Genomic DNA, 14943 nt, shown 5'->3' on the forward strand with positions numbered 1-14943 from the left:
TTTGGTCCTGTTCAGTGTTTGCAGGACTGGCAAGTCTATGGTGAAGCTACATGGAACCTACTCTTTAGTTCCTCTGCTACTATGCAACTGTGCTACAGAATCATGAAAGTGTATATGGGTTGGCTGAAGAATTATATTTATATTTATATTATATTAATTATATTATATTATATAGAATTATATTTGCAGGACTCCCCTTCTCCCTCCTTCCATCTCTCATGCGCGCGCACACACAGAGCAATGTCCTGTGTAAGTGAACAAAATAAGCATTTGATTGACAAGAAGTGTTTATTTCTCCAAGGTCCCTTTGCTGAATAAACACTCCTTCTGAGCTAGGTGAGCCCTCAAGCCCGTGGTAGACTGTATACAGAATAAACGTTTGCATTTTCAGATCCTCAGGCTCCCACAGCCTTTGGTGAGAAATGTGTGCTCAAGAATTCCATCCCGTAACAAAGCCAAAGGGAATTCTTGGAAATGAACCATTCTGTTTTACAGAGAGAGACGCTGAGAGAGCAGCTTGGCTTTCTAGTTGTTACAGAAAATATGGATACTGTTTTCACTAACAACCCTGGAATTCTCTGCCTTTGGGGAAGGCAGGGAGAGCTGTGCTTTAAAAAAAAAAAAAGCACTGCACAGATAAAAGGCCTATTAATCAAAGAGCAAATATTGTTATAAGCTGTGCTTGAGTCTGGGCTTATCAAATTAATGGGCTCCCCCACCGCCACCCCTCTTATATTTTTGTAAGAGCATGCATCTCTTCCCCCCCCCCACCTGCTCTGTGCTGTTTTTCTTTATATGGTAACACGCTTGACATGCTAGCCAAGAATCGTGAGTTTTTCCAGACATGTACATTCTTCCTTCATGTGTTCCATTGGCTAAGCCCTATCTCTGCTGCATAGCATAACAGTAAGTGCATTGTCAGCTCCTCTCTCTCTCTCTCTCTCTCTCTCTCTCTCTCTCTCTCTCTCTCTCTTTCTCTTGTGCTTTCCATTAGGAGGATAGAAGGACAGTTATGAACAATATTCTGTGTCATGGGCGTTCATGAATCCAGGGGTACAGTTCTAGTTTTGTTTATGGCAGAGATCTCAATCCATCCAACTAGTTTTGAAAATGTGGCCTTCACCTCTTCAGGCTTTTGTTCTGTTTTTCATATTTTAAAAAAAACACAGCTCTTTTACTTCGTAGCTGAGCAAGGATTTGAACCCAGGCCTTTGCCAGCCAGTGTCAAATGCACGGTCCGTTAGTTACACCTTTTTTTGCTCGCATTCCAGCGCGGGATTTTTCTACACAGCGAGAGAGGGATAAAAACAGTAGGAGTTTAAGCAGATTAAGGAAGCCCTGATCTCTCATCGCCTCAGGAGCAGGTGAGAAGTTAATAAGGTTATTCTGAAATCACCTTTGGGCAGCAGGGCTTGGCTGGCTTATGACTAAACCATTGGAGGAGTAGGCCTACCTCAGATTAATCCCGTGGAGTCTCACTTTAAACAGGGGGAGGCTGCCTGACGGTTAGATAAATCTTCTTGACCAGATGCTTTGAGGAGGTCAGGTTCCCCTCCCTGTCAACCTACTTTGAAGCAGCTTCAGTTCTCCTGTGGGTTTGGATGCACCAGTTAAACAGGGCTCAGAGCAAACCAGCCTTCTACTTCGTAAATTTTGGATCTGAAGGTGGGGAGGGAAGTGCCCCACTGGTTTACAATGTCTCTACCGACGGTGAAGAGAACTGGAGGCTTTACATCTGCAGTTGCCCTGCTATCTCCTTGCCTCGGCTTCCTCTCTGCAATAAAGTCGTGATTATGACAATATAATATGACAATATGTCAGCAAGGACCGCACCTTGCAGGACTGAAGAAAGGAGACCATATGGGCCCAAGGGTCAAGAGAGATAGTATACTTTCCACTCCGCTGCCTAACAGTCTCCCTGCCTGAGCAGCAGTGGTATCTGTGGTGATGTTGGAGACCTCAAGAACATCTGCCTCATCATCAGCAGTGGCTCAGGATTTCTATGGCTGGCAAGACAACAAGCCTTGAGATTCTCCAGAAGTTCTCCACAGTTCTGTGGAAAAGCATATAAATACACACATATATAAATAATACTGGGGCATAAGAGAAAAGAGAGGAGAGATGATTACAAGGGGAATAGATTTTACAAATTTCACTCCTGAGACAGACTTAGCAGGAGCAATGACAACAGCTCCAGTGTTTAGCTCCAGGGCCCATGAGAAAGACTCCATGGGACTCCCATCCTCAGTGAGCCTTCCTCCTCTCTGGAGCAGGTCGGGGGGCTCTTGTCAATGGGTCCTGCACTCAGCCCTCTCAGCAGATGCCTGACCATGCTGGTCATTAATGTCAAGCCTGGACAGGAGGCAAGAGAAGCTGAAATATTATTATCTCGCACAGGTAACACCTTATGGAGAGGTGTGTTCGTTGGCCAATTATTTTTTGTTCCATCCCATAGAGCGTTCTGTCAACAAACAACTTCTTACCTGCCTCTTTCTGCATTTTGCTGATGCCATGGAAATTGCTGCAGCATCACACCAAGGTAGCAGGAGAAGGTGTGGATCACGCACAGGAGACTTCTCTGCTCGCCAGCATTGCCTCTCCTGCAAGCTGGAGCAGCAGTTCTCCAAAATGGCCAAGGTCACTCAAGTTACCCCAGCAGCCTGGAAAGTAGTTGAAGTAAAGAACATGATAACAGTCCGTTGGATGGGGCCAATGGGCCATCGTCCTGTTGTCACAGCAGCCAACCAGGTGTCTATGGGAAGCCCCCCACCAGGACCTGAGTCGCACAGCCGTCTCCCCACTTGCAACTACTGTAATGTAAGAAAAGGCCCAGAGATCACTGCAATATTTCCTGGTTCTGATGATGTGGGTGGCATTGGCTGAACACAATACATCCACTTACCTTGCATCCCTATCCAGCTTGGCTTTTCTCTGGGAAAAGAGAAATTTGCTGTTTGTTTTCTTTTCCACTTTGCCTCCTGGTACCGCAGTTTATTTTATGACTTCCCTAAGCTTTAAATATTTCTGCTGCTCGCTGACATATTCTGCAGGGATCCATGTGATTAATAATCCTGGGAATGACGGTTAGTGAAATAGCACTAAGTTCCATGAGAATACCCATTTTTCAAACACTAAGCCTCTGATCCTCTAACCACCAACTTTCTTGAATAGTTGGCACTGGATATGATGGGGCTGCTCCAGAGCCGGTGCTGGCTTGAAGGATGATGAATGCATGCAGAGCTTAATAAATTGCCCTGCATGTTGAGTTGCTCAACATTATATATCATAAACAGAGATGGAGATGGCTGCTGAATCCATTGCTGTAGCGAAAAGTATAGGGCCTTCATACAGTAGCTGATTAATTAAAGTATTCATATGAAATTGTGCTCTGATTGTTTTTTGAGGGTAACAGCCAGAGGCTGCGCCGAGGCGCTTTGACTAGCTAGATGCAAACCAGACACCCAGCTTGTATTTGCATCTGTGCGTATTTCAAATCTGATGAAAAGCAGGAAATGGAAAAACTTGGCAACTCTCCTTGGTTTGGCTTAGCAGAGCCTTTTGGCTTGGTGCATATTTGCGCTCCGTGGGCTGCAGGGAAGTTTAGGTTCATGTGCATCGGGGGTTAGTTTATTCTGGGGACATGCGAAGCAACGGGTAAAATGAATTAAGAAAGTTTGCTGGGCGGGTTCACAGGAGAAGCAGAAGGTATGCAGCTTTCTGGAGGGGGGCGATGCTCTCCTGGTGCCTTAGAAGCCCCCACTCCATTCCAATCCTAAATGTACAAAGGCTCCCCGGGAGCTCAGTGGTCAAGGGAAGTCTACGCATGCTCAGAAACACTCTCATGCAAATATACGCTCTGTTGCTCTGGTGTGGAAGTGGCTGTGGAAAAGTAGTTGTTAGCCGCTCTGAGCCCAGCTTCAGCTGGGGAGGTTGGGTTACAAATAGAATATAATAAATATAAATATAATAAATATAAATAAAATTTTATTATTTATTATTATTATAGTTTCTAGGGCTATATGTTTAATTGGGTGATCGCTGAGATTAACATCACAATCTTTTACACACTTCCCTGTGTGTAATCTCCGCTAAACTCAGTAGGGCTTAATTCAGGGAATACATGCCCTGCTATAGATTAAAAACTGACTATAATTGTACCCCAATAAACTTGGACTTCATCTTTTTAAAAATTGTTTTCATTACAGGCACTTTTCTTTCACATTAGGTTGAGAATGCTCCTTTATAATATAAGGCAGAGATGGGACAACATGTACGTTTCCCACCTTGATCTAAAGTGATAAGAGTTTTCTTTTTAAAAAAATTCAGAACCATTGTTTTTTGTCGTTTAGTCTGACTCTTCATGGGGCTTGAATAACTCAGAGAAGCTATGAGTAATGCCGTGCAGGGCCACCCAAGACGGACAGGTCATAGTGGAGAGTTTTGACTAAATGTGATCCACCTGGAGCAGGAACCGGCAAGCCACTCCAGTATCCATGCCAAGGAAACTTCATGGACAAAAACTATTGTTTTACTCATGTGCAAATTTAACAAATACACGAAAATTGACTTCTTTTATTGCATGATGGGCAGCCTTAGTTTTTTGTCCTATTCTGTTGTGCCTTTACAGAACAGGTCTGCAAAGCATTACAGAAGAAGGTGTGAGATTCTCCTCCAGAATATTCTAAGGGGAATTAACTGCAAGAATTTAAAGAGGTGCATTTTGACCTCCCAAAGGTCTATCATTCTGCTGGGTCCCTTTCATAGAATCATAGAATTGGAAGGGTCCCAAGGGTCGTCTAGTCCAACTGTCTGCAATGCAGCAACCTCAACTTTGCCCAGTCCTAGGTTCAGTCGAAGCTTTGTTTGTGTCAGAGATTGGCCCTAGCATTTATTGACAGTGCACAGGCTCAAATGTGTATGAAGCCACAAGCAGACTGAAGTGGTCCTGAGTAGATGCTGACTGCATTTCCTTTGTTGCCAAGTAACACAGCCTTGTATTTATCTGAAACCCAGGAGAGAGACTGCCAGTCAGAGTAGACAATACTGAGGTATATGGACCAATGGTTTGTCTCAGCATAAGACAGCTTCCTTGGTTCCTGTGAGTAGCCACATCTGTCAGCCAAATGGGCTTCTGGAAGGATGTACATATGTTTGTGTGTTGGTGAAACAGCAGAGGTGTGACAGACATAGTCAGCTCAATGAGCCATGCAGACAAGTGCCGAAAGGAAATCCTTGTTATCCCAAGGAAATGTTTTTCATCTGCTTGAAGCACCTTAGCTGGTGATGGAGATTCACAGCCTCCCATATGCTGAGAGTATTTGCTGACTCCGAGCTACGGCCCCTCTCCTTGCAAAGTGGACTTCAACGGCGATCTTATGTCAAGGCAGCAGTTGCCAGCGTGTGACTTCCATCGCTCCAACCCACCCCCCCATCTCATTTGACACCACCATATTTATGATCTCCTGTCATTGTAATGGAATTTGCCATGCTAAGCTTTTCTGTTTACACTGACGTTTAGCATACTGTATGTGTTAGTTCTTTGGCTTGCGGATTTGGACATGCTGATGATCTGGCGCTGTGCGTGTATTTATGGGCGCTGTCAAAGGAGAGAAAAGTGAAGAGGTGTATCCCAGATCATCTGTCAAATGTGTTTGACCCTTAAATCCCTCAAGGCTGGCTCAGCGTGGGTGGTCCAGTGTTCATTGTTTTCCCACCCACACCCTCCACACCCACACCCCAAAATGAATGACGTAGGGATTTAAAACTGCTTTGGGGTGCATTGGCATTTTGTCAAGGACAGGTTGCTGTTAACATTTGGAGAGCATCCTTCACTCATCTTGTTCAAGCTTATTATAGACAGCTGCTTTTTCCAGGCCCGGGGGGTAGGGAGAACAAAACAAAAAAAAAAACTGGATAGGAGTAATTAAAACTACATCTCATAGAATCCATGGCCTTACGCTAGGAAAAATGAGCTTGCACCAGGGTTATCCAACTTCTGTTGATGGGCATAAATCCTTACAGCAGAGGCTGACCTTTTGTCTCTTTGCTTTTTCCTCCCCTTCCCTTCCAGGAAGATTTGCCGGCACTGCAAGTGTCCCCAGGCAGAGCACTTTGAAACAGTGATGCCTTTGGAAATGGAGAAGACCGTGACCAAGCTGATGTTTGACTTCCAGCGGAATTCGACTTCGGATGATGACTCAGGTTGTGCCTTGGAAGAATATGCTTGGGTTCCTCCAGGGCTGAAGCCGGAACAGGTACACTTCATGGTGCATGCAAGTGATAAGGTCCTGCCAGTCAAAATGGTTTTACCTGTGACTATCTAAAAAGAAACGAGGTGGAGGGCGCTGTCAGTCCTTGAAATCCCTTCATTGCAACCATCTTGCAAATGCTCTGGGCAGGCAAGAATATATTCCTCATAAAAAGGTAAAGGGACCCCTGACCGTTAAGTCCAGTCGCCGATGACTCTGGGGTTGCGCGCTCATCTTGCTCTATAGGCCGAGGGAGCTGGTGTTTGTCCGCAGACAGCTTCCGGGTCATGTGGTCAGCATGACTAAGCTGCTTCTGGCGAACCAGAGCAGCGTTCAGAAACGCCGTTTACCTTCCTGCTGGAGCGGTATCTATTTATCTACTTGCACTTTGATGGGCTTTCGAACTGCTAGGTTGGCAGGAGATATTCCTCATACACATAGCCAAAACACTGGCACCATCTCCCGCAATGGCATCACCCTTCCTCTAAATAACGCTGCAATAGATTGCGATTTGTTGGTGATTCACTTCTTGCTGTGGGGCCATTTCCTCGCCAGAGTGGTGCATGCTCTAGTTATCTCCCACTTGGACTACTGCAATGCGCTCTACGTGGGGCTGCCTTTGAAGGTGACCCGGAAACTGCAATTAATCCAGAAGGCGGCTGCTAGTCTGGTGACTGGGAGTGGCTGCCGGGACCACATAACACCGGTCCTGAGAGATCTGCATTGGCTCCCAGTACGTTTCCGAGCACAATTCAAAGTGTTGGTGCTGACCTTTAAAGCCCTAAATGGCCTTGGTCCTGTATACCTGAAGGAGCGTCTCCACCCCCATCGTTTAGCCCGGACACTGTGATCCAGCGCCGAGGGCCTTCTGGCAGTTCCCTCATTGCGAGAAGTGAGGTTACAGAGAACCAGACAGAAGCCCTTCTCGGTAGTGGCGCCCACCCTGTGGAACACCCTCCCTTCAGATGTGAAGGAAATAAGCAGCTATCCTATCTTTAAAAGACATCTGAAGGCAGCCCTGTTTAGGGAAGTTTTTAATATTTAATGCTGTGTTGTTTTTAACACTCGATTGGGAGCCGCTCAGAGTGGCTGGGGAAACTCAGCCAGATGGGTGGGGTATAAATAATAAATTATTATTATTATTATTATTATTATTATTATTATTATTATTATTATATTATATTCCTTAGTGCTGATGGTTACAGCTGTGTGAACGAAGATACTATTTCATCTATGGGAGGTCCTTGGTCATATGAACACTATTTTTAATAGAGATATAAAACAATGACAGTTTTGCTAGTCATCGAGGCACTTAAAACAGCTGTAGCGCAGGTGACGCTGACCTGGACTTTGGCTTAGTGTGTTGAGCACATGGTAGTCATTTCGACAGAGCTTCCTAGATGAGCTTGTTGGTTATACTCGATTGGTTGCAGCTGAACCAGGCTTGTTCCAGCAAACAGCACAGTTATGACTGAACGGCCTCCTGAACCACCTGTGGTGACCTAAGATGGAGGAGTGAAGGAGGTTTGGATTGATTAATATGATTTTTAGAATTCACAGGCAGCCCGTTCAACCTAAGAGACTCTGAAGGAGGCTGACATTTAAGACCATCCAAAATATATCCATAAAACAGCACTCCAGATAAAGTGACTAGCAGCGGAGCTAAGAAGAAAGCAAATGCTGAGCCAGTATAGGATAGCGCAGGAGTAGATAACATGGCGTCCTCCATGTTTTACAGACTGCAGCTCCCATCAGCTCCAGCAAGAGATTGCGGGAACTGTAAGCCAACAAGATCTGGAGGGCAACATATTGGCTCCCCCGGGGCAGGGGCTAGAACGCTGGGCTTAGGCTGAAAAGATCCAGATTCAAATATCCTTTCAGCCACTGGGTTTCCTTGGACCAGTCGCACCCACTTAGCCAATTGAACGAGGAAGCATATATGGCCACTGTTTAGCCCCTTGCAGATAGTAAGCTAGGAAGCAACTTCAGAGCCTCTGCCAAAGTGCCTGGCTAACTGCGAGTGAGGCTACTTGGGAGGAAGGGGAAGTGCATGGAAACACCTTTGTGGACCAGGACCTAACTGAGAGCCTCCAGCTGCTGCTCCTCCTATACAGGCACCCAGTCTGAGCGGCTTCATTCCTGAATCTGCAGCTCTCCGTCAAGCTGCAGCCTGCCTGACCTGGGGAAATGGACAAAGGCTATGTAATTGGTGACAGATGACCCCCGGCTCAAATTAAGCACTCCACATTGACACTCCAAAGAGGGTCAAGGTCAGGGTCAGCCCTGATTGCTAGCGTATGGTTCATTACGCCAGCTCCTCAGGCAGGATTGTGAAAAGGCTACCATTACTCTCTTGCGGTAGGGTGCTGTTAAGAAGCTGAGCATGTCTTTCGTTGTGGTAGTGCAGGGCACACATGCAACCATGTGCACCAGGAGGATAATAGCAATGGTGTAACCCTGTCAGAAGATGATTAATTCTACAGCGCATGGCATTTGAAGGGAAAGGAAGTGTCTGGTGCTCCCGCGATTCGAGAGAGCATGTCTCCCGTACCCCTGAAAAATCAAACGTCTTCTTCTTGTGCTGTTTCAGATTTGCTGGAAAAAGTGTCCCAGTGCCTAAAGTGAGCCTTTTCTTTTGCCAGTCAGGGACATTAATAAGACGGATGTACCAAGGCACGCTGCCAGTGTAAAATATTTACATGTTTCTATTACTTACACTTTGCTTGATTCATTCAGCCTTTCCCATGATCATTTTACACTTGAGACCCGGAGCTTAATTTGCCAAGGACGTTGCAAATGTGGCTAGCTCGGATAATTGCTATGGTAATCGTTTTCAAATCATCCAAAGGAGGCCAAAAGCCTTCCTTCTCATTGCTATAATGTGTTCTTTGAACTTGAATCTGATGCTTTCCTCTTGGCTTGGTTCAAAAACTGTCCTGCAATCCCTGAAATGTTTTGGCGCTCCCTTTCCTGTAGGTTGTAAATATTATCTGATTGGAGAAGTTCAAGCTTTTCTTTTTCTTTCCCTCTCTTCCCCTGCTTTTCCTGCAAACTCTATAGTGTTGTGCTGTGAAGATCTTGGCTCCTTAACGTTACAGTTATCCTAAGCTGGATCTTATAAATTCAAAGGTAGTGAGGACCTCTGCCAATCTTAACAAATTATATATGTTTTTCTCTGTGCCTGCTGAATGACTGGGGAAAGGGGCTACAATTTAGAGGGGATGCAATTTAGAAGAGTGCACATCCTTGCTGCTTTCCCTCAAGTATTGCCTTCTCAGAAGGTGTCCGCCTCCATCCCGAGCCTTCAAACGCTTTTAACTCTCCCTTAGTGAAATCCTCAGTGCGAATGTCTTGACATTAGAGTCTTTAAAAGGGGGGAAATGGAAGAAGAACGCAGCAGCAAATGGGCTGGCAGCGCTTCTGTCCTTGTTGTGTCTTAGTAATTTGAAGGCCCAGGACTTTGGCGTAGTCTGTGATTTGAAGGCATGAGAACAGCAAATGAAGCTGCATTATTGCTCCTTAGCAACATACTCTCTGCCTGTAGGTGCTTAGCAACAGGTGATCTTTCTTTCCTGGTGTGCAGGCACTAGATTCCTACATATGAACAGGATTTAATGGTCTAGATGAGGAGTTGGGTAGCGTAGGGCACTGCTTCCACCTTCTGCAAGGTCTGGAGAGGCTCTTGCAAATGATACAAAGGCATGCCACTTAGGACCAAAGTGTCTCAAAACCTATAGGGTTTTTGCAGAACAACATGTAGGAAGACCAGTTGGGCGCCTTTGGGAGGAATGGTAGGATATATATTCTAGTAATAAGTAGTAGTATTAGTCCTAGGGAGTGGGTGGCGCTGTGGTCTAAACCACAGAACCTACGGCTTGCCAATCAGAAGGTCGGTGGTTTGAATCCCTGTGATGGAGTGAGCTCCCATTGCTCGGTCCCTGCTCCTGCCAACCTAGCAGTTCAAAAGCACATCAAAGTGCAAGTTGATAAATAGGTACCGCTTCGGCGGGAAGGTGACGGCGTTTCCGTGCGCTGCTCTGGTTCACCAGAAGCAGCTTAGTCATGTTGGCCACATGACCTGGAAGCTGTATGCAACCCCAGGGTCATCCGTGACTGGACTTAACGGTCAGGGGTCCCTTTACCTTTACCTTTACCTTTAGTAGTCTTCCACAGTCTCCTGAGACAGACGGATGTCAACAAGCAACAAGAATTTCCCTCTCCATTTGCTAGCTGGACTGGTGCCTGGACTTGGTTGTAGGATAGATGAGGGCCAATAAACAGACACTCAATCCTGGCAAAATGGAGGTGCTGTTTGTGGGTGGTTCTGGAGTCCAGATAATTGGCCTGTTTTGGATGGAGTCATACTTCCCCTGGAAGAGCAGGTTCATAGTCTAGGGATGCTCCTGGATCCATCTTTGTCTCCAGAGGCCCAGGTAACCATTTCTCTACTGGGATAGCTTGACCATTGTTGTCTATGTGCTGATAATCTCCAGCCTGGATTACTACAATGTGCTGTATGTGCCCTGGAAGTTGCCCTGGATTGCAGTGGCTTGACTGCCAATATGTTGCCCCGTTGTGGGAAGAATTGCACTGGCTGCCAATTAGCTATGGAACTAAGTTCAAGGTGCTGGTTTTGTTGTATAAAGCCATACAGATTGAGACCAGAATACAGTGGTACCTTGGTTTTCAAACATCTCTGTTGACGAACATTTCGGTTTACGAATGCCGTAAACCCAGAAGTAAATGCTTCGGTTTTCGAACACGCCTCGGAAGTCGAACATGCCACATGGCTTCTGCTGAGTGCAGAATCTTGAGGCCAAGCTGTCGGCTGTTGAGTCCCACACAACACAGAGGTGATATTTGGGCTTATTTGGTGCCTGTGTGCAATCAGTCTGTGCTTATCTCATCTCAGGAGCACTCGTGCAACCAGTTTGGGAAACTGGGCCTTGGTTTTCAAATGTTTCAGAACTTGAACGTTCTTCCGGAGTGGATTGCGTTTGAAAACCTAGGTACCACTGTACCTGAAATATCACCTCGCCTCTTACATGCTCCGCAGGTGAGGGCCTCCTGTAGGCCATCTTGTGAGGAGGACTGTTGCACACAGTGTAGGAACTGGGCCTTTTGTATTGTGGCACTTATATGTTGGAATTCATTCCCCTTGAATATTAGACAGGTGCTGTCTCTGTTGTTTTTCCAGCACCTGCCAAAGGCCTTTCGCTTTCAACAAGCCTTTTAAGTAGAGATCTTTCCCATTCCACATATGTATTAGAACTGTTCTTAAGATAGAGCCCCCCTGGCTTAGGGCAATGGCCCACAGAGTCCAGCATGTTCTCACACGTGTCATCTGGATGCCTGTACGAAACTCACAAGCAACACCTGAGCGCAAGAGCACCCTCCCCTCCTGCAGTTTCTGGTAACCAGCATTCAGAAGCATTTTTGGCCACTAAAGCAAGGCAAACATAGCCACCACCATGGCTTAGTGGCTATCAGTGGCCTTATCCCCCACGAAGTTCCCTAATCCACCTTTTAAACCATCCAATTCATTTTACTGTCTTAGGCTGCTTTGGGCTCACTCACTGGATCATCACTTTGTCATGGGGATGTGGTGATGTACCATATTTTTCGCTCTATAGCGGAAATTTTTTCTCGTTCTCCCCCTCTAAAACAAGGTGCGTTCAAGGTGCATTCACCCAAAGTTCCTGCTGCGCTCTGGAGGCTTCAGGTGGCTACCTTGGAAGCCTGGAGAGCGAGAGGGGTTGGTGCGCACTGACCCCTCTCGCTCTCCAGGCTTCAGTGAAGCTCTCCCGCTGCCCCGTGGAGGCTTTGCAGCCACCCCCAAGCTAGAACAGCGAGATGGAGCGCTCCGCAGCGCTCCGTCTCCCTGTTCTGGCTTCAGGGACAGCCTTTCTAGCCTCTGCAGGGCAGCGGGGTGAAGACAGCCCGCTGCCGTGCAGAGGCTTTGCGCAGCTAACCCCAAGCTAGAAGAGCGAGACGGAGTGCTCCGCAATGCTCCATCTCCCTGTTCTGGCTTTGGGCTCAGCCGCGCAGCCTGCATTCGCTCTATAGGACGCACACACATTTCCCCTTAATTTTTGGAGGGGGAAAAGTGCGTCCTATAGAGCGAAAATTACGGCATACATTTAATAAATAAATAACAGATGCCAGGTTACATTAGGTTTTCATTCTGCCGTGATATTACATTGGACGTAGTTCTGTGAGGTAGTCCGATAGCTAGCACTCTTGCTAACTTTAATCAGAGCTAGAGATCTGAAGCCAACTGTTTGTTCTTCCCTAGACCACAGCCCCTCTCGACAGGACACGACAGGACACGTTAGCCCTGCTTGGCACCCCATCATTTTTGACTGGGTGTAAATGTGTCCTTCAACTCTGATAATGCCTCTTGAGTGTCCAGATGGAGAGGCCTGGGCAACTGTGTTTTGCAACCCACTCATTTGCTCAGGCTGAGCAATTTTCAGGCTCCTTTCCAGTGCACCTTTCTGTATCTTTTTTTAAATTTCCAACCGCACACAACTTCTCTGTCTTATTCGGCGTGTGAAATTCACTGAATCCGTGTCTCTTGTTGACTCTTCCAGACAGCGGTTAGATTGTCCGTGAATATATATCTCATAACGTCACAGCCACTGGCTAAGGGAAACTTAATGGGCAACGAGCGACACATTCTTATACTGGTTTAATTTCGACTGCACAAATAGACGGGGAGAGGGATTTCACAGCTTATAAAGACACAAGAGATAAGACAGAATTTTGATTTCCTCCTAGAGGAAACTGCATGAATAGAACCAGATCTCCAGCTGATGTAAATAAGCCTAGTTTGATGCTTCGGTGGAGCTGCATTGATTTATTCCAGCTGAACATCTGGTTCATAATTTATGGCCAAGCACTACAGACCTCTTCGTTGCTGTGCTGTTAAATTTCATAGGGTTCTTGAGAATTCACAGTACGCTGGGTGTACGTGGTGGAACCTTCATGGTCTGAGCTGGAGGAACCCTGGTTATCTGGCTTCCACGCTTTCTCCCTTGCCTGTCCCAAGAAGAAATACAAATTTATTCAGTACTGTATTTCTCTTGGATTGGTTTAAATGGCAGTAGAAACCAGCTCGCACAGGAACCAGGACCATTGGTGCATCTATCTCAGTATTGTGTACGCCAGCCATGTTCCTTCCAGGAGTTTTGGGATACAATTCCCATCATCCCTGAGCATCAGCCACGTTGGCTGGGGCTGCCCAGAGTTGTAATCCAGAATATCTGGAGAGCAGCAAGCTGGAGAAGGCTAGTCTACACTGACTGGCATCAGCACTCTTAAACACAACTCTCCAACAAACAAAGAGCTGGGGAAGGTCTCCTGCCAACCTTCTGCCGCCTAGTACAGAGTCTCTGCTAATGGCACATATCCCCACCTTCATTTGCTTAGTGACTGGGCCATTCTCAGCAATTGCATCCCTGTTGCATCAGAAGTCATGGGATTTGGTTAAATTCTAGGAATTTAGGGGAGTCTTGTCCCCTCCAAAAACATACAACAATATCAAGACTTCCCTGAAGATAGAAGCATAGCATATCAAGGAGGATAGGCTAACCCTTCTCCCTGATATCTAGTGTCTTGTGTGCAGGGGTTTTCCTACACGGAGGAGCACTTCACAAATGGACAGACATAATATTAGACAGTTGAATTGTTGTTGTTTAGTCATTTAGTCGTGTCCGACTTTTCGTAACCCCATGGTCCAGAGCACGCCAGGCACTCCTGTCTTCCACTGCCTCCCGCAGTTTGGTCAAACTCATGCTGGTAGCTTCGAGAACACTGTCCAACCATCTCGTCCTCTGTCGTCCCCTTCACCTTGTGCCCTCCATCTTTCCTAACATCAGGGTCTTTTCCAGGGAGTCTTCTCTTCTCATGAGGTGGCCAAAGTATTGGAGTCTCAGCTTCACGATCTGTCCTTCCAGTGAGCACTCAGGGCTGATGTCCTTAAGAATGGATGTGTTTGATCTTCTTGCAGTCCATGGGACTCTCAAGAGTCTCCTCCAGCACCATAATTCAAAAGCATCAATTCTTCGGCAATCAGCCTTCTTTATGGTCCAGCTTTCACTTCCATACATCACTACTGGGAAAACCATAGCTTTAACTATATGGACCTTTGTTGGCAAGGTGATGTCTGCTTTTTAGGAATAGGTTTAAGAATTTAAGAATAGGTTTTTGTATTTTCAGGTTTTGTTCAATGACTGCTTCTCATGCAGAGGGCATAAATCCATGCTTGGCACAAAGTAAACAGGCTGGAGCAGGAATTTAGTCTTATTATGCCGATTCATCAAACGGGTAGTAAAGCTGACCTCCCCACCCCTCAAATTACAGACTACATTCAAATTAAGGATTCCTAAAACTGCATGCAGTTTTAAGCTTTTCATGTGGCAAGGGTGGCCATTTGATGGACCCAGCAATTAAAACATTTGCAAAGCAAATTGTGGAGCCTGAACATTTCGAATGCGATTGAAGTTAATACAGAAATAGTTCTTCAGAACCATCGTGTGTCTTCTAGAAAATCCAGGATAAAATGTTATAACTTGGGTTTCCCCATGGAGATGCTAGAGGATACTTTCCCAAAAATACCTGCACAAGCAGTCAACTTCACAAGGTTAGAATAAATAAGATGAAATTTATTTTTACAATCTGTGGGTTAAAAAAA

At 46.0% G+C, this 14943-nt stretch overlaps 1 protein-coding gene across 2 annotated transcripts in view; it reads left to right on the forward strand.

Annotated features, from left to right (window-relative positions):
• The window catches only part of PRICKLE2 (prickle planar cell polarity protein 2), a 251802-nt gene that overhangs the window by 169133 nt on the left and 67726 nt on the right, over positions 1-14943 (forward strand). For both annotated transcript variants that reach the window (XM_081901626.1, XM_081901627.1), the window contains one exon: positions 6071-6254. In XM_081901626.1, coding sequence (XP_081757752.1) covers positions 6071-6254 — 184 coding nt within the window. The remainder of the gene's footprint in view (positions 1-6070; positions 6255-14943) is intronic.

The sequence above is a fragment of the Podarcis melisellensis genome (genome assembly GCF_964234715.1).
Source record: "Podarcis melisellensis genome assembly, chromosome: 2".
In the NCBI taxonomy this organism is placed as follows: Eukaryota; Metazoa; Chordata; class Lepidosauria; order Squamata; family Lacertidae; genus Podarcis; species Podarcis melisellensis.